At 39.9% G+C, this 20,944-nt stretch overlaps 1 protein-coding gene across 1 annotated transcript in view; it reads right to left on the reverse strand.

Moving 5' to 3' along the window:
• The window catches only part of LOC122788621 (protein transport protein Sec24A-like), a 233,140-nt gene that overhangs the window by 35,844 nt on the left and 176,352 nt on the right, over positions 1-20,944 (reverse strand). Inside the window, exon 4 of the mRNA XM_044055520.1 lies at positions 1,689-1,790. Within this exon, the coding sequence (XP_043911455.1) occupies positions 1,689-1,790 (102 nt within the window). The remainder of the gene's footprint in view (positions 1-1,688; positions 1,791-20,944) is intronic.

Raw genomic sequence — 20,944 nt, forward strand, 5'->3', positions numbered from 1 at the left:
ATTGTACTCAGTTATTGGTCTGATAAGGGCAAAGTATAATGGAATTATAACATCCTTAGATCTATTTACTTATAAGATGTGCCACATAGAAGGATTTCCTTAGTACTGTGGATATGTGGTGGTCAAGGTTCAGATTGTTATCAACCTGAGTATCCAGATCATGTGCAATTGGGTCTACACTTAGGATGTGCTGTCTATAATGTAATTAACAAGGATGTCAGCTTTCCCAAAGGGAATAATAATGCATTTTCTTTGCATTTAGCTTTAATCTGTGGCTGTGGCACTGATCATTTGTCTATGTTAACTCTGTCTGCAGTATATTATCATCATTGGGGGACTCAATGATTGCTCCCAGTTTGCAGTCTTCAGTGAACTTGGTTAGCCACAGACTGTCCAAGTTTTTATGGACTGCTGAGAAATAAATTCCAAAAAGTAAGGGGCCCAGCACAGAACCCTGTGGTATGCCACTGGTGACTGGTCTTTTACTAGAGGGGAAGTCACCCCCTTTGATAGTATGTGTCCTGTTGGTGAGCCAGTTGGTTACCCATCTGGTAATGTAGGGGTTAATTCCCAAATAGAAGAGTTTTTCTATACTACCTGAGTGGGGGATTGTTTCAAATGCCTTGGCTAGGTCAGGATAGGTGGTATGAACTGTCTTTCCCTCATCCAGGGCCTTAGTTACACTTTTGAAGATGTCACCCATGTTTGACAGGCATGATCCTTTAACAAATCCGAACTAGCTTGGGTCCAGAGTTTGAAGATTACCTATGTCCTTGTTAATAAGGTCAATAATGATTCTTTCCATGGCCTTGCAGATTAGGCTAGCCAAGCTTACGGCCTATAATTCCCAGGGTAAGTTGATGGTCCCACTTTGTGCAGACGGATAACTGTTGCTGTCCTCTATTCTGCCAGAAGATAAACAGTTCTCAGGCTGCGGTTAAACAGGGTTGCAAGCGGGTCTGCTAAGTCATGTTTTAAGTTGTTTAAAAGACAACCTGGGGTATTGTCTGGTCCCATTGATGAAATGTTTTTGGCCCTGGAGAACACCAAAATGACCTGTTCAATAGGCTCATAAGGAGCTTCCTAGATGAAGTCTTCAGGTGGGATATAAAATAGACAAACACCCTTAAAGTAATCACCTTTAAGGTAGATGCAAAATATAAAGAATGTTGACCAAAGAAGCATCAGTTTTAAGATAGCAGAGTGGAGTTGTACTATGAAGCTGCTGTACCGAAAACGTGATATATCAAAAAGGTGGTGGTGGAAGCTGGAGCAGACCACAAAGGTTTAGTGGCAGGACTCACGGTCTCGTATACCAGTAATACCAGTAATACAGGAGGCTGTTATAGCGTGTTAGAGACAAGTAAAGAGGGGACAGTCGTAGTATCAATAGTGACTCCTAGTGATGAGTGTAGGTAGTGAACTGGAGAGTTGTGCTTAATAACATCTAAAGATTGAGCTTGGATAACACCAGTCTCACATTATGGATAGAAAGAAATGCGAAAAAAAACAAAAAAAACAAAGTATAATCTGTTAAGGCAAGCAACACTGTCAGACCCCAACGTTTTAGGGATGGTCGTAGGTAATATAGAGAGATCAGTACTGTCTCTCTAAAGACTGAATACTGAAACCAAGTTTCACCTATTACTAACACATTCTGTGTACTTCAGACAGTCTCAGTTACTTACATGACCACAGTTTAGGAGGAAGGCACCAGAAGAAGTCAACTGGTCTACAGATAAATGGAGCCGAGGAGATGTTGGTCTTTCATTGCTGGATGGAATACACTCCTAAGGAACATAATGACAAACACATTACTCTAAAAATCCACTGTAAGATGCATGAATTATAATAACCATTTAATACTTCAGACTATGATAACTAGAAATGTAACAATTAGGCCTTCATGTTCCCACAGCCAGTGATGGGTTTGTGACTAGAAGGAGCTGATGATTAAGATGCTCCTACAGCCAGTGATGTGCTTGTGACTAGAGGGAGCTGATGATTAAGATGTTCCTACAGCCTGTGATGGGTTTGTGACTAGAGGGAGCTGATGATTAAGATGTTTCTACAGCCAGTGATGGGTTTGTGACTAGAGGGAGCTGATGATTAAGATGTTCCTACAGCCAGTGATGGGTTTGTGACTAGAGGGAGCTGATGATTAAGATGTTCCCACAGCCAGTGATGGGTTTGTGACTAGAGGGAGGTGATGATTAAGATGTTCCCACAGCCAGTGATGGGTTTGTGACTAGAGGGAGCTGATGAATAAGATGTTCCCAGAGCCAGTGATGGGTTTGTGACTAGAGGGAGCTGATGATTAAGATGTTCCCACAGCCAGTGTGATGGGTTTGTGACTGGAGGGAGCTGATGATTAAGATGTTCCCACAGCCAGTGTGATGGGTTTGTGACTGGAGGGAGCTGATGATTAAGATGTTCCCACAGCCAGTGATGGGTTTGTGACTAGAGGGACCTGATGACTAAGTACTGATTAAGTATTAGTGATGACATTCTGTGTCTGGTGCTATTGTATCTTAAACATTTGTAAAATTTACAGCCCTTCTGATGTTCAGGTAAAAAATGACAGAGAAGCATAACAAGCTATGTATACGATTTGAATGTATATGCGTGAAGAGGTTTGTGGAGCAAAGGACCTGGGTCTGTATTTGTGGGAAAGGGATGTACAGAATAAAGGACTTAAGTCTGTATTTGTGGAAAGGAATACATAGGATGAAACACTCACTGCAAGATAGTAACAATAAATCACTTAGGCTGGTGTGACCACAGTGTATCACAACTTTTAATAAAGAGTACCAGTGTCTACTAAGCAGTTTGCTCATAAAATATGAAGTAATAGTACACTGGTCCTTTCAGCGAGGTCACCTAATAGTAGGGGGAGGTGCTATAATGAAATCCATTATGAAGAAACCAGAGACAGAATTACTGCAAGAGGTGGAATACAGTGGTTGTTATGATAAGAGTGATGATCAGGGAACAGCACTGACTGTGGCCTACTTAAAAACTAGGAAGCCGTTCTAACGTACAATCCAGAAGACTAATAAATGACCTTCATGACATTATGAAAAATATGTACATAGCATTGTTCGCAGCTGCTGACTCACATTGCAGAAATGCTTCTAAGGGGATTAGTTGTTTATTATGATCATAAATGTTATACTATTCTTTATTAGGTGGTCTTAAACATACTGCAGTCCTTACCTATACATGAGCTGATGGTCAAACCTTGGGCAATATGTCTCAGTACAGAGGCAATGTCTCTGCAAAGACTTTTACTTCAGAAACAGTACAACAGCATCATAGGGGGTTGTATGTCTGTTAAAGGGAAATAATTGCTTTTGCTATTGTGTAGCATTATTTGAAGATGTAACAATAGCACGTGATGAAGGACTGTCAGTGCACACTACTTATGCTGAACTTACTATGTCAGTGGTTCCCAAACTTTTTTGATTCTCAGCTTCCTTGCTGAATCCAGGTTTTCCCAAGCCCCCCCCCCATGGCGTGCATAAAGTTCATATTTCAGGGGTTCCCAAAGTGTGCGCTGCGGCACCCTGGAGAGCCACAGCTTCCTCACAGGGGTGCCGCAAACTAATAATCTTAGCTGCAAAATAAACCGCGAACAGTTCGTGGTTTATTTTGCAGTTAAGCTTATTAGTTTGCGGTGAGTGTAAGTGAATGCATGAATGAATGAAAAAGTGGCTGTGTGTGTGTGTGTGTGTGTGTGTGTGTGTGTGTGTGTGTGTGTGTGTGTGTGTGTGTGTGAGAGCGGGAGAGTGAGAGCGATGTGTGAGTGAATGCAGGAATGAATGAAGAAGTGGCTGTGTGTGTGTGTGTGTGTGTGTGTGTGTGTGTGTGTGTGTGTGTGTGTGTGTGTGTGTGTGTGTGATCTGGAGAGTGAGAGCGATGTGTGAGTGAATGCAGGAATGAATGAAGAAGTGGCTGTGTGTGTGTGTAAGATCGGGAGAGTGAGAGCGATGTGTGAGTGAATACAGGTAAGAATGAGGAAGTGGTTGTGTGTGTGTGTATGTGTGAGATCGGAAGAGTGAGAGGGATGTGTGACTGAATGCAGGTATGAATGAGGAAGTGGCTGTGTGTGTGTGTGTGTGTGTGTGTGTGTGTGTGTGTGTGTGTGTGTGTGTGTGTGTGTGTGTGTGTGTGTGTGTGTGTGTGTGTGTATGTGATTCACACCTCTCAACTGTACAAATTTTCACAGAATGTCCAGATTTTTGCCTCATATTTTTGGTGTGTTTGGATACAGAGGTATTGGAAAATTCATGAAGGAAGGAGAACCGAATGAAGATGAGGAGGTGAGCTAGAGTGCTGTGAAGGATTGAATGTTGAAGGAGCAATCTGATACTGAAGCTACTACTGTAGCAGAGAAGTAGATTACAGAGGCTGAAAGTACAGAGGCATGTTTGACTGGTGGAGTAGTCAGTTTTAATAGTATTTCCAAATAAACTAGCGAACCCATGAATGGCAGAATACTCCAGTGCTTAAACATTTTTATTAATACAAACACATAAGCGATTTCGCAGATTCAATTGCTTCATGAGATGTGATCAAAGTGCAAGTAGCATCCATTAAGTACTCTAACTTATCAATGTAAATATCACATGACCTTCAACAATTTGTTCCTAAAAGAGACAAGCACTTAAAACTGTCATCACCTGATTTAATACATTTTAATTTAAAATAACACATAAAACTAACCATTATCATAACTACAATGAAAATAAAAAATAATAATATTTTACACATACAAACAATTAAAATTCATCTGTATATTCACCTACATAAAGGTCTACTTTTTAATTTTGGTCTAATAAGGACCCTGTTATTTAGTCCATGTCCATAGTTGCCTCTGAGTCTAATTATCCATTTAGTTTCTAACTGTTCTGCACTGTATTCCTAACATCTCCCTGTCTAATACTCTCAAAAATCCTACCTATTGCCATGAATAAAAATGTATGTGTGGTCTTTGTATCTTGAACATGTTTAGAAAGTGCACTAGCATCACTCCTTCTATTAATATGGTAAATATGCTCTTTTATTCTATCTCTAAGAGCTCTATCAGTCTTCCCTATATAGAATCTTGCACAAACTGTGCAATGCGCCAGATAAACTATATGAATAGAACTACATGTGGCATAAGTATTGAAGGTATATGTCTCACCCTGATCTGGATGTACAAACATATTACTTGTATCTATGTAACTACAAGCTACACATTTACCACAAGGAATAGTACATTTAATATCATTCTTAACTTCATAAGTTCTGGTATATACATAGACGTCTTTTTAATGGCCTCATATTCTTATAAATAAATTGTGGTTTAGGGCCAGGCATTCCTTCAGTATCTTTGTCTGTCATTAAAATGCCCCAGTGTCTATTAATGACATACCTATATATTCTAGCATCCTTAGAATAAAACACAGGAACCTTCATTCTCCTTTCTCTCATATTCTGACACACATTGGTGTTAATTTCACTAGCCACATCACAAGAAATATATGCTTTAGCACTATTGTCTCTCAGACTACTAACACCTTTAATATTTTCATTTATTTCATTCTGATTCTAACCTCTTTCAGAGAATGCCTTCTTTCATTTCTTTGTTTGTGTTACATAGCCCTGATTGTACATACTTAATCTAGACGGTCTAAAGGCCTGACTACGAACCACATTTTGAAATATATGAGGTGGGTGCGTACTCTCTCTGTGAAGGAGGTAATTACACTGACATTATTTCCTAAATAACTGTGTACTAATATTCCCTGTTTCATCTTTCACAACATTTACATCTTAAAAATGGAGGTTAACTTCGGAAATCTCTGAAGAAAAATGAAGATATGTGGTGGTATCATTAACATATTCTCTAAACTCATATAATTGCTCAGTGAATCCGTCCCATAAAAGGAATAAATCATCTACAAACCCCCGGTAAAAATACATGCACTCATTATACTGACCCTGTTCCCAGATAGCCGTAACAGCATTGGCGTAGCTATTGGCTCAGGATGTGCCCATAGCTACGCCATGCTTTTGGCAATAAAAAGTGTCTTCAAATAAAAACACATTATTCACTAGGATCACTTTTAGTAGAACAGTCACTAAACTAATTTTATCTGCACTAAAATCTGTAAATGTTCCTAAAAATTGCTCAATACATTTTATTCCAATACTATTGAGAATAATGGTGAATAGGCATGTCACGTCAATAGTGACCAAATACACATTTCTACCTACTGTGGACATCTCAGTATAAGAAACTAAATCTTTCAAAAAATGTTTGATATCTTTCAAGATATGTAATATAGAGTTCAAAATCGGTCTCATTAATTTCTCTCTATAAATGGATATAGGCTCAATACACCAATTACGTCTTGTGACTAGGGGCCGGAACGGTGGATTTACAGGGTCCTCATGCAACTTAGGTAGACCTTGAATAACAGGAATCAAAGGGTGTAATTTGCATCTTTCGGCTTTTCCCTGTTAGGGGTCGCCACAGCAGAACTCCGGTCCGCTAATGATTGGTAGTTGATTTTTACATGCCGAGTTACCAGTCCTGATGCACAACCTTCAACGAAGGTATGCCCATTCACGCATGTCTCCACGCAGAAGACGCTCTAGCTAAGAATCGAACCGGACAGCGTCTTACTGTGAGGCGACAAGGCTACAGTGAAATAAGCAAACAAACTTTTGTCGATCTTACCTCCTTTAAATAAATTACTAAGTATAGCATTCACATTATATATTATGTAATCTACACGTTTCTTACTATGTCATAAAAATCATCATTAGACAACATGTTCTTTATATCAGCATTATAACGTTCACAATTGAAAATAACAATTGTACCCCCCCCCCTTGTCCGCAGGTCTTATGGTAATATTTGTGTTAATTTTAAGTTCTTTCCAGGCTAGATACTCAGCTTTAGCTAAATTAAAATGTCTACTATTTCCATTTTTAAAATTACTTGACTCATTAATTTTATAAAAACCTTCTTTACACAACTTTTCAAATGCATTTACAATAGGGTTAAGAATAGGTACAAATGTGCTAGTTTTTTTAAAAACAATTGTATCATTAATATTACTATCATTTTTATAAATCAGTTTTAACATAGGCAGCAATCTACTTAACACCAAATGCGTGATAAGAGACCTTGGGACCCAGGTGGACAGTAGTCTCTCCTTTGATAGTCACATCGCCACAGTAGTCAGGAAGTCCTTCTACGTGGCACACCTCATCATAAAAGGATTCTCATCCAGGAAAAAAGAGGTCATTGTTCCTCTCTACTCATCACTCATTAGACCCATTATAGAGTACAATGCCCCTTTTGGAATGTACCTCACAAGACATCTGCAGCAGCTGGAAAGGCCACAGAAGTACCTCACAAAGAGGATTACTGGCCTCAAACAAATGCCCTACACTGACCACCTCAAAAAATTCCAGCTTTACTCTGTAGCATATCGCCTACACCGAGGTGATCTCTGCCTAACATATAAAGCTATGTCAAACCCAGAGCTGTTGGACATGCTACAACTAAACAAATCCCAATCCCTCCGAGCTACATACTCTAGGGACCTAAACCTTGTCACCACAATAAACAGGACACGCTGGAGGGATAGATTCCTGTCCCAGAGACTTCCTATACTCTGGAACAAGCTACCCATCTATGTCAAGCAAAGTTCTTCATTAGTACTCTTCAAGAAAAATCTTGATGAGTGGATGGGAAATAGGAAATACACCCCAGGGATCACTTCTGTGTCTCTGCTGGACAGTGGCACAGGAAAATAACTTTCTTGGGTGGCGTAAGCTATGGAATCTTGCTGGCTAGGCTTACGTAGGCCCTTGGGCCGATAGCCTCGTACCTACCTATGAACCTATGAACATAAGGTTTTTAGTAAATATCTTTAGATCCAGTATTACCTTGGTAAAATCTGACTTCTGTGTCAGAATAAAAGACAGTCCTTCTTTCAAAACTGAAATCTCCAGATTGGACAACACATGGGAAAACAAATTTCACATTGATACTACTTCTAGACCCCAAACTTTCTTCAGCATTGGCATTCCTGCTGCTTCTCCCTCCATTTTCCTTTTCATACAATTCCAACTTCGAAGCATGACCTCTTCTCCATTTGTGTAAAATCATAGGCTCATGCAGATGGCTGATGTCTCATTTAATGGGCCCCTGGACAGTTTTCTGTCCTTCGGGACCTCAGCCATTTGTAGGTGCCTGACACACATTGAAAGAGGATTTTTTTTCTCTTATCTTCTCTCTTTCGTGGAACTTTCAAAAGGTAGGTGGTATGAATTATTACAGAGCAAGTGTGGGTTAAACAATAATTTTATGGCGACATAAGTGCGAGTGTGGGTTGAAACGATAACCTTCTTGTAAAATACGCGTGAGTGTGGGTTACCGATGGTGTTTTGGTGTTAAAAAAAAAAAGAGTGTGACCATGGGAGCGAGTGTGGGTAAAGAATTTGAGCCAGAAAGAGGAACACCTGCCGGCTATATGTTTTATAAAGCATCAAGAGAGAGTTGTTTGTATTTGAATCATTGGGTTACCCTCACTAAGAATGATGGGAAATTATGCTTCCCAGCTAATGGTGTTTTGACAAAGACATTCTGGTTAATTTGCAAAAGAAGTTAAAACAAAAAAAGGAAAAAAGGTGCTGCTGGGGTGTTTGGCGGCTTTCAATGATTGGCAATCGGAGTCAAAAGATAGGGAAAAGGACTCTATAGTAAGAAGCTTAAAGTTTAACCAAGACAAACTAAAGGGACAATTGAGGGCACTAAACCATACAGCACACAAAATGGGAATAGTAGAAGGGAAACTTTTAGAAACTCCGCCTTATAAAGGATTGTATCCCATACTGGAACCAAGCCTGGTAAATTTAGGCTCCCCTGAATCTACCAAGGAAGAATACATTTTCACGCCACCACGACCGGCCACGCCACCTACTATTGCCGTAGCAGGCCAACAGCAGGTGCAGGAATCTCCAGCACAGCAGCAGGTGCAACAGACCACTATATCCCAATCTATACAGTAACCCACCAATGATACTGCTCAGCGGCCTCCACTGTTGCAAATTATGGCCCAGACAATGCCTGTAGTTAGTGTACCACAAGTCACGTCTACTTCAGCTGGTGCTGCTGGCCAAAGCTCGGACTCGTCTGACCCTAGACTTTGGCTTAGGGAAGGACTGATACCTGATACTACCAGCCCAGCAGCACACACTAAGTCTAGAGATTTGAACATGATGTATGTCAAATTCTTTAAAAATAATAAAAAGAAACAAGGACCAAAAGGATCACGAAAGCCAGTCAGACATTTTCTGATTCTTATCGATACTGGCAAAGGGTATTTAGGTCCAGATAAATTTAACCCTGATGCCGATTGAGACACTTGTTTGTCATTGTCTTCGAGGAAGATGATGAGAAGGGTTATTATCCCTTATGGGAGGTCCCAACACTGCACACAGCAGGTATGAAACCTCTCCTTCTACAATAATTGTTACAAAGCCATGGTCAGCTGTGGATTTTCAGGTGATCGTCAAGTCACTACTGCCTATATGGACCAACCCAGCAAAGTTTCAGTGAATTTTGGCTGGCCATGTTAGTCTCCAAAACTCTACAATCAAGGAAGTATGGGTGATACTGCAATATGCAGTTCCAGCCAACCTATTAAAATGAATATGGGACCATGCTAATTTCCTGAATGCTCTTCCACAACATGGATCTACAGGAGATGATAGCTTTGACTCAGTTAAAAACTGCATATTGGATGCCATTATGTTTATTTGCCCCCCCTCCCTAATTTGTCAAAGATTAAGGCCATCCAACAATGGGAGGATGAACCAGTGGATTCTTATTTATCACGTCTAACAGATGCCTTTGAGGCCAACACAGGATACCCCAAACTGACAGAGGGCCCCACAGCTAATGGGATATCTACTACCTTTGTGGACGGATGTTTGCCCCCAGTTTGTGATCAGTTAAAAAAGGTATGTTTAAATTGGCCAGGACTGGGCTTACATGGACTAGTCACCCAGGTACAGTATTTGTCTGACCTCATGGTGAAAGAAAAAAAGGAAATACAGAATCAACTTATTCAAGCACAACTACATATGTTTTCCTCCTTTGGGCAGCGGGGTCGAGGGGGATGAAATCGTTCAGGGAGAAGAGGCAACAATGGGCAAGGGTTTTGCATGCAAAGCCCTTCACAATGACCTCCCACCAGTAGTGGCTTCCAGCAGCAAGGTCGGAGACAAACTTCCAACAGCAAGGTCGGAGACAAACTTCCAGCAGCAAGGTCGGAGACAAACTTCCAACAGCAAGGTCGGAGACAAACTTCCAGCAGCAAGGTCGGAGACAAACTTCCAACAGCAAGGTCGGAGACAAACTTCCAGCAGCAAGGTCGGAGACAAACTTCCAACAGCAAGGTCGGAGACAAACTTCCAGCAGCAAGGTCGGAGACAAACTTCCAACAGCAAGGTCGGAGACAGCAAGGTCGGAGACAAACTTCCAACAGCAAGGTCGGAGACAAACTTCCAACAGCAAGGTCGGAGACAGCAAGGTCAGAGACAAACTTCCAACAGCAAGGTCGGAGACAGCAAGGTCAGAGACAAACTTCCAACAGCAAGGTCGGAGACAAACTTCCAGCAGCAAGGTCGGAGACAAACTTCCAACAGCAAGGTCAGAGACAAACTTCCAACAGCAAGGTTGGAGACAAACTTCCAGCAGCAAGGTCGGAGACAAACTTCCAACAACAAGGTCGGAGACAAACTTCCAGCAGCAAGGTCGGAGACAAACTTCCAACAGCAAGGTTGGAGACAAACTTCCAGCAGCAAGGTCGGAGACAAACTTCCAACAGCAAGGTCGGAGACAAACTTCCAGCAGCAAGGTCGGAGACAAACTTCCAACAGCAAGGTCGGAGACAAACTTCCAGCAGCAAGGTCAGAGACAAACTTCCAACAGCAAGGTCGGAGACAAACTTCCAGCAGCAAGGTCGGAGACAAACTTCCAACAGCAAGGTCAGAGACAAACTTCCAGCAGCAAGGTCGGAGACAAACTTCCAACAGCAAGGTCGGAGACAGCAAGGTTGGAGACAAACTTCCAACAGCAAGGTCGGAGACAAACTTCCAATAGCAAGGTCAGAGACAGCAAGGTCGGAGGCAAACTTCCAACAGCAAGGTCGGAGACAAACTTCCAACAGCAAGGTCGGAGACAAATTCCAACAGCAAGGTTGGAGACAAATGGAGGATGGTGAAGGAAATAGTGAAGGAAATAGCGACCTTCATTTTAACTGTGGACAAGCTGGCCACTGGTGGGGCAGTTGCCCTTATCTAGCACCACAACCCCACCTCCCTCCCAGGAATTTTCACCGACCAACCCCTTTAGACAGGGGGAGCAGGCTCAACCTGGCCACAACCAGCACTGGGACTCCTCTTGGACCCCTTCTGCTTGGTCTGATGCACAGCAGTCACTATAGAACTCCCCTGAACAGATGCAGCAACTTTGTCCTTTTGTACCAGTTAATCAACAAGGCCCATATGTAGCGTTAACTGTGAAGAACAACCCCATTCCTTTCCTATTAGACACCAGGGCCACCAGATCCATGATTACCACACAAACTGCCTGATGCCTTCCTCTTTCCGGTACCTCCACTAAAGGTGTGGGAGTTTCCGGTGTTCCCATAAATTATCCCGAGCCCGTGCAAGTACCGGTCAGCTTGGGTCCCTTAACAGAGCACCGTGCTTTTCTAGTTGGCATCTCAATGCCGGTAAATCTACTTGGTCACAATTTGCTGTGTAAACTGGTTTCCACTATTTATTGCACTGAGGAGAGCATTTTTCTGGAAATTCCACCAGAAGAACATAACCATGTTATGCTGGGGATGTGTATCTCAACTGATCCATGTTATTTGCAAACTGTATTAGCCCAAAGTCAATCACAGTCTATTTCCTGCCATTCTTCACTAGATGCACCTCCTGCATGACTATGGACCGCCCATGACAATGACGTCAGGTTCTTACGTCATGCGGATCCGGTCCGGATTGTTTTAAAACCTGGTGCAGTGTTACCTAATGTACCACAATATTCCATTTCCACTTAGGCAGAAATGGGGATTGCACCAGTAATTCAATCATTATTGCAACAGGGCATTATAGTCCCTATGGTCAGCCCATGTAATACTCCTATCTTACCTGTTAAGAAACCAGGCAGGGAAACCTATCATTTTGTTCAAGACCTTAGAGCCGTTAACAAGGACATTTCACCTGCTTTTCCTATAGTACCCAACCCTGCCACAATCTTTAAGCCGTAGTCCTCCATCTGCCACCACCTTTTCTGTGATTGAGATCTCCTCTGCCTTTTTCTCCATCCCGATTAATTCGGATAGTTAATATCTTTTTGTGTTTACATACCAGGGGCAGCAGTATATGTGGACTAGACTTCCCCAAGTGTATTTTGAATCTCCTACTCTTTTTTCCAGAGAAATGAAATGACAATTAGATGCCCTGTCCCTTCCAGCTGAAACTACACTAGTACAATATGTCGATGATATCCTCATCACTTCTGCTACTCCACAAGCATGTCAACAGGACACCCTTGCTGTTTTGCACTATCTGGCTGCTCAGGGCTTTAAAGTTAACTGATCCAAATTGCAGTTCTGGCAATCAGAAGTCAAATATTTAGGACACTTAATCTCACATGGAGCTCAAAGGGTCCTGCCCTCCAGAATAACAGCTATCCAAAATGCACCCTGGCCTACTACCCAGTGCCAACTCTGAGGGTTTTTGGGATTGGCTGGCTACTGTCACCAATGGGTCCCAAATTTCTTGGAAACCACTCATCCCTTATTGGCATTGTTGGAAAAGGAGACTCCTGAACCTTTGCCATGGTCAAAAGAGCATGAAGATTCTTTTCTGCATCTCAAGCTCCGACTTTCCAACCCGCCTGCCTTGGGCTTACCAGACGACCCAAAGCCATTTATTCTCTTCTGCAGTGAATGAAACAAGGTGGCATCTTGGGCTTAACAGACAACCCAAAGCCATTTATTCTCTTCTGCAGTGAACGAAACAAGGTGGCATCTTGGGCTTACCAGACGACCCAAAGCCATTTATTCTCTTCTGCAGTGAATGAAACAAGGTGGCATCTTGGGCTTACCAGATGACTCAAAGCCATTTATTCTCTTCTGCAGTGAACGAAACAAGGTGGCATCTTGGGCTTACCAGACAAGCCAAAGCCATTTATTCTCTTCTGCAGTGAACAAAACAAGGTGGCATTGGTCTCTTAGCCCAACAGCATACCAGTGGGTACTGGCCAGTAGCTTACTTCAGTATTCTGTTAGACGTGGTAGCTTCTGGACTACCAATGTGCCTGAGAGCAGTTGCTGCTGCAGCCATTTTGGTGGACTTGGCAGCTTCTATCACTCTGGGACATAATACCCTTTTAACCATCCCCCATGCTGTGCATGCCTTACTTTTGAAGACAAAAACACAATATCTATTCCCTTCTCGTTTGACTAAGTATGAGTTAACTCTATTGGCTAACCCTGCCTTTCAACTTGTCTGATGTCCTGCACTGAATCTTGCATCACTAATTCCCATGTTAGATGAAGCTGAACCCCATGATTGTCGTGTTGTTAATTCTTCTCTTCTTCCTAGGTTAGATCTCCCAGATGTCCCTTTACAAAATCCAGATGTGGTACTTTTCATTGATGGCAAACAACCATATGCTCCGCAAGGATGGCATGCAGGGTCAAGCCAACAATGTAAACCACCAACGACCAGCAAAAAACGATAGTGAACACGCAGTAATGAAGAAATAATGATTATTTATTTATAATTCCTTCAAATCCAGACTGGTTTCGGCTATTCTGCCTTTATCAATGAATACAATAAAGTTTTTTTGAATGAAATGAAGCAGCCTGCATTTATACTAGTCTCTGATTACCTGGAAGCAATATTACAGCACCACCCAGTGGCTGGAGTAACAAAGTGCATGTTCCATTCTTGATTAAAGCATATGACCAGTGACATAAAAATGCCAGAGGTGTAGATATTAAGTCATATTTTTAAAGATAAAAATCAAAGCTCTGGAAGTAAGCCATTATATGACATATGTATTACAAGGTACTAGACCAATACCATAGTCACTATTTGTGAATGCATATCATAGTGTAAAAAAGCAGAAAATATATACCACTAGTATATATATATTTTGAAGGGTAATAACCACAAGTTCAAAAGAACTGAATAATAATGAACCAAGTACTGATCATATAATATATTACAAAATAAGGCAAAAAGAGTATAGTGGCCTCATTCTCAGCTATATTATAGATTATAATAAATTGAAATAATATGCTTGTAGATAATACAAGTTCAACATTGTAATTGTACAATACTAAATGTTTAACGCCAACATACCAGATACGAATACCAAACCATACATATACATATTCGTATCCTGGACAATTTTTACACTATGATATGCATTCACAAATAGTGACTATGGTATTGGTCTATTACCTTGTAATACGTATGTCATATAATGGCTTACTTCCAGAGCTTTGATTTTTATCTTTAAAAATATGACTTAATATCTACACCTCTGGCATTTTTATGTCACTGGTCATATGCTTTAATCAAGAATGGAACATGCACTTTGTTACTCCAGCCATTGGGTGGTGCTGTAATATTGCTTCCAGGTAATCAGAGACTAGTATAAATGCAGGCTGCTTCATTTCATTCAAAAAAAACTTTATTGTATTCATTGATAAAGGCAGAATAGCCGAAACCGGTCTGGATTTGAAGGAATTATAAATAAATAATCATTATTTCTTCATTACTGCGTGTTCACTATCGTTTTTTGCTGGTCGTTGGTGGTTTACTTTTCATTGATGGATCATTCTTGCACAACCAAAATGAACAGCTGTCAGCTGCTTGGGCTGTTTGCTCACCAAATTCTGTTTTGTCATCTGGAACCCTACCACCTGGTTCATCGGCCCAAATAGCAGAACTAGTAGCTCTCTCTACTGCGTGCCAGTTGGCTAAAGATAAATCGGTTAATACACTGATTCTCGTTATGCCCATGGTGTGGTGCACGATTTTGGCACCTTCTGGAAAGAAAGAGGATTCCTTACGTCTAATGGCACTATTATAAAGAATGCATTGTATGTTGACTTGTTATTACATCATCTCCTATTACCTAGACAAGTTGCTGTCATAAAAATCTCAGCTCACCAGTCTGATGATTCTTTAGAAAGCCAAAGTAATGTCATGGCAGACTGGGTTGCAAAACAAATTGCTCTTCCACCTCTGTTCAAGGACAATCAACGCAGCTATGTATTTTTCAACAAGCTTTACATACACCTACATTTTCAGATCAATGTTTATTAAAACTACATAATGATGCATCTGATTCCAACATGGCTCAGTGGATACAAGCAAAGTGTAAATGTGATGTGGATTCTATTTGGAAACACCCAGATGGGCACCCTGTGGCACCTAGAGCTTTCTTACATCAATTAATCTGGGCATATCATCTTCCTGCCCATCTGGGCCAAAATTCACTAATTAAACTTATCCAATATGACTGATACGCACCTGGCCTTTTGGAATCTGTAAGTCACTTTGTATCAAGCTGCTCAATTTGTTTACAATTTAACATTTCAAAAGGCACTCAGGTCACACCATAGCCTTTACCAAATTCTTTAGGCCCATTTTGTGCACTACAATGGGCCTTTATTGAACTACCTCCCTCTGCACATTTCAAACATGTTCTTACTGTAATTGATGTGTTTTCTGGCTGGGTTGAGGCCTATCCATGTGCCAAAAATGATGCTATTTCAGTCGGTAAAAAACTGTGTACAGAATTCATATCTCGTTTTGGGGTACTGTGCCATATTTATTCTGATAGAGGTATGCACTTTACCTCTCAAGTGACACAAGCTATTTGTAAGATGTTGGGTATAGTACTGAAATTTCATTGCCCTTTTAGACCCCAGGCTTCTGGTATTATAAAAAAGGGCTAACCAGACTATCAAGGTTCAATTATCCAAGCTTACTGCTGAAACTGATCTTACATGGGTGCAAGCACTGCCTTTAGTTTTATTTTCCATGTGGAGCCAACCTCATCATTCTAAGGGTCTAACTCCCCATGAAATTATTATGGGCCGACCCATACAAATGCCTCTTACCCTGCCACCTCTCTTTTCTGACTATCAATTGCATGATGCAGATTTGTTATCCTACAGCAAATCACTTGTTTCTGTTTTACAGCGCCACTACCATCAGGTCCTACAAGCTCAACTTTTACCTTAATCTGATCTGGAAAATCACCTTCATCCAGGAGACTGGGTCTATATTAAGTCTTTCAGTTGAAAAATAGCCTTGCAGCCCCACTGGAGGGGGCCCTATTTGGTTCTGCTAACTACTACTTTTGCTGTTCGACTGCAAGGTTCCTCCACCTGGATACACATTTCCCAGGTCAAGAAAGTCAACCCTATGAAGACCAACAGTATTAATACTGGATTCCAAATTTATCCTCTGCCATTCTGCTAACAATTCAGGGTTACTGCACCCTTGTCCTGGCATTTTAAGTGCCCATAACCCTCTTGGAACTATTCCTTCATTAATACAAACTTCCAAGTAGAAGTTCTGATAATGCTGTCTCTTTATTGTTTTCAATGACATCTATTTTAGTTTTCAAAGCAACATGAAGCTTCTGATGAAATTTTCAAAACGGGAAGCTGAATGTATTTCCTTGACTGTGAAATAACAATATAAGGAGTTGTTAGAGCAGTTTCATTCAGACTTGGTCAATAAGTATTTGAAGGAAATTATGGAAACCTTGGCAACTTATGAATGGAAGCTTTGTAAAATTAAATACAAAACACTGTGTAGAGATCATATGGACTTTAAAGCTGGTAATGTGTTTACATGGCCATGTACTGTTGAGCAAAACACTACAACTCCCATGAATGAACTGTCCTCACTTGCTGACGAAATGTCTGAACTACCAATTACTGAGGAGAGGCCTCAGATACCAGCCAATAGCATTTTCGCTATGAGCGATGAATTCATAGTAGCTGCAGCCATTGAGACTGCAGGGGTGTCTGCAGTTAGGGAAGTAGGTGCTCGAAGAAAAATGTTTCAGACTGTGGCACAAGTACACAGATCCCAGGCAGCATCGGAGAGGAAAACTAACAGTAACGAAGTACAAACAAGACATGTAACTTCTTTTTTACATCAGAAGTTGATCTTCCCACTTCCTATAAAGGATTTTACACAAATGGAGAAGAAGTCATGCTCCTGAAGTTGGAACTGTATGAAAAGGAAAATGAAGGGAGAAGCAGCAGGAACGCCAATGCTGAAGAACGTTTGGGGTCTAGAAAAGAAGTATTAATATGGAATTTGTCTTCACATGTGTTGTCTAATCTGGAGATTTTGGTTTTGAAAAAAGAACTGTCTTTTATTCCAACACAGAAGTCAGATTTTACTGAGGTAATACTTGATCTAAATTCATTTACTAGAAACCTTATGTTAAAATTGTTTTATAAAAATAATAGTGATATTAATGATACTTCTTGTTCTTCTTCTTCTTCTTTTGGCTTTTCCCAGTTAGGGGTCACCACAGAGGATTACCTGTCCACTCACGATTGGCAGTGGAGTTTTACAGTGTTGAGTTGCCAGCCCGGCGCCCAACCTTCCACAGAAGGCACACACATGCACTCACACCTAGGGCCAATTTAAAGTATACATTCCACCTACAGCATGTCTTTGGGATGTAGGAGGAAACTGGAGCACCCAGAGGAAACCCACACAACCACAGGGAGGACATGCAGACTCCAAAATTATTAATGCAAATTTAAAAATATGGAGTAATATTAATGATACTATTTTAAAAAAAATAGCACATTTCTACCTATTCTTAATCCTATTGTAAATGCATTTCAAAAGTTGTGTATAGAAGATTTTTATAAAATTAATGAGTCAAGTAATTTTAAAAATGGAAATAGTAGACAGTTTAATTTAACTAAAGCTGAGTATCTAGCCTTGAAAGAACATGAAATAACACCAATATTACCATAAGACCTGCAGAGAATGGGGGGGCCCAATTGTTATTTTCAATAGTGAACATTATAATGCTGATATGAAGAACATGTTGTCTAATGATGACTTTTATGACATAGTAAGAAACATGTAGATTATATTATATATAATGTGAATGCTATACCTAGTAACTTATTTAAAGGAGGTAAGATCGACAAACGTTTGTTTGATTATTTCACTGTATTACACCCTTTGATTCCCATTATTCAAGGTCTACCTAAGTTGCGGAAGGACCCTGTAAATCCACCGTTCCGGCCCCTAGTCACACGACGTAATTGGTGTATTCAGCCTATATCCATTTATAGAGAGAAATTAATGAGACCAACTTTGAACTCTATATTACATATCTTGAAAGATACCAAACATTTTTTGAAAGATTTAGTTTCTTATACTGAGATGTCCACAGTAGGTAGAAATGTGTATTTGGTCACTATTGACGTGACATCCCTATTCACCGTTATTCCCAATAGTATTGGAATAAAATGTATTGAGCAGTTTTTTAGGAACATTTACAGATTTTAGCACAGATAAAATTAGTTTAGTGACTGTTCTACTAAAAGTGATCCTAGTGAATAATGTGTTTTTATTTGTAGACACTTTTTATTGGCAAAAGCATGGCGTAGTTATGGGCACATCCTGAGCCAATAGCTATGCCAATGCTGTTACAGCTATCTGGGAACAGGGTCAGTATAATGAGTGCATACCTTTTTACTGGGGGTTTGTAGATGATTTATTCCTTTTATGGGATGGATCCATTGAGCAATTTTATGAGTTTAGAGAATATGTTTCAATTCCCAACCTGTCCAGTTCTGACAATAACTTATCCAGTATTACCTTCTCCATTATTTTTCTACAACATGAAAGTAGACTTAAGGGTCTATATGATTCTGGGTTTGTCCTACTCCCCTTTCCCTTAAACACAGGTTTAATAAGCATGTCTCCAGTCTTGAGGAATCTCTCCATATTTATATTTATATGACCTAGTGAATAATAGATGTAATGGCAGTGTAAGTTCTTAAAGTAGTATGTACATGGCTTTATGTAGTGTGTAAAGGGCTTTATGCAGTATGTAAGTGGCTTTATATAGTATATAAGGGGTTTTATGAAGTGTGTAAGTGGTTTTATGTAGTGTGTAAGGGGCTTTATGTAGTATGTAAGTGACTTTATGTAGTAAGCAAGGGATTTTATGTAGTATGTAAGTGGCATTATGTAGTATGTATGGAGCTTACTAGTCATAAAGAACTCTCTGCTCTGTGGTGCAGGGAAGCTTTACATAACAATGAGGGTCTTTGGCACTTCAAGTAATTGCAATATTTTCTGGGAGTGGCCTGTGGAAGTCAAGCTCACTATGGAAAGATTATTGCATATTTCAGTGATTCTGATGTATCTGTACAACTGAAGATCTATGGAAAGTACTCCAAAAAGTGCATATGCGAATGGATCTGTTAGCTGCATTACATATATTGTCCTTAAAGGGAAACTCTGTGCAGGGCAAAGCTTCTCCACTTCACCTTACTCAGACTGTTCATTCTGATGGGTACTCTTGTCAGAGTATGCATATGAGTGTGTTTAAATGTGCACACGTGCTCATGCAAGTGCATTTGTGTGTGTATGTTACTTTGCCATTGCCCTTAACTACAACACAAAATATCACAACTCCAGTCAGATCCCCCCAGTTCATGGACCATATTCCAAAATATTTGATCTTAGTGTAAGTGACTTACTCTGGTATAAGATATATAAAGCATGCTTCACCAAAGTAAGTAACTTACTCCAAGAGCAAGTCTTTTAGAATCAAACCCATGTCTCGAGTTAGAGAAGTACACCATGTGTACAGTACTGCATTGCTATCTCATCTGACAATAAAGCAAAACCAAATGTCAGAGATCTAGTTAAAATAACTGTCATATGATGTGGTTTGACAACTATTTAGACAGCTGCCAAAATAAGTGTCAAACTGCAACAATGAAAAAGATCATCCAGCAGTTAGTGCATTGCCACCCAGTATGTAAATAACATTGTTTTTTGTGTGTATGTGTGTATAATTTAGTTCTTTGTTACAAAAAAGTGCAATGCAAAATGTTATAGCACCATTCAGACCTCCCCATGTCATAGCTCCAGTAAGATAACTAGGGCATAGGTAAAGAACTTTGTTGCTGTCCCAGCAAATGAAATAAACTGAATATGGTATGTCAGAGCAGAACTGTAGTGCCAATTGCTTCCTTCTGGATTGTGTTAAACACACAAATATATTAGGGATGCTGAATGATAATATTTTTAAATGAGATTAATCTAACAATTAAACAAAAATAATCGTTAGTTAATCTTACTTTTAATCTCAAGGTAACTGCCATAATTTACAATACTTACAAGTGTTTTACAACAATAAACTTTAGCAAGTAAGAAAACCAAGGGGTGTTTGCACTATGTAGTATGCAAAACAAAAGCCAAATAACTTGGAACAAAGACTAATATAAAGCCTAAAGATTTTTGTGCTTTATTTCAATACCCTTAAATACAATAAAAATATGCTGACTGCAGGCTAGCTTAACTTTCAAGATTTATTTTTAATCTTTTTAATCTTACAATTAAAAAATTAATATTAAAGTTTTTAAATAATTAAATTAGATAGACATCTCAATTAATCAACATACATACACATGGTCTTTGTATATTTTTATACGCTTTGAGTTACTACTACATGTATATGCTCTTTGAATATCTTGTCTCTCTCAATCTTGAATTTTACCAATGTTAATTTCTAATATTTGATTGTAAATAATTTTTTTTAAGGGCTGAC

The sequence above is a fragment of the Protopterus annectens genome, chromosome 14.part0, assembly GCF_019279795.1.
Source record: "Protopterus annectens isolate FY-2018-M chromosome 14.part0, PAN1.0, whole genome shotgun sequence".
Lineage (NCBI taxonomy): Eukaryota > Metazoa > Chordata > Ceratodontiformes > Protopteridae > Protopterus > Protopterus annectens.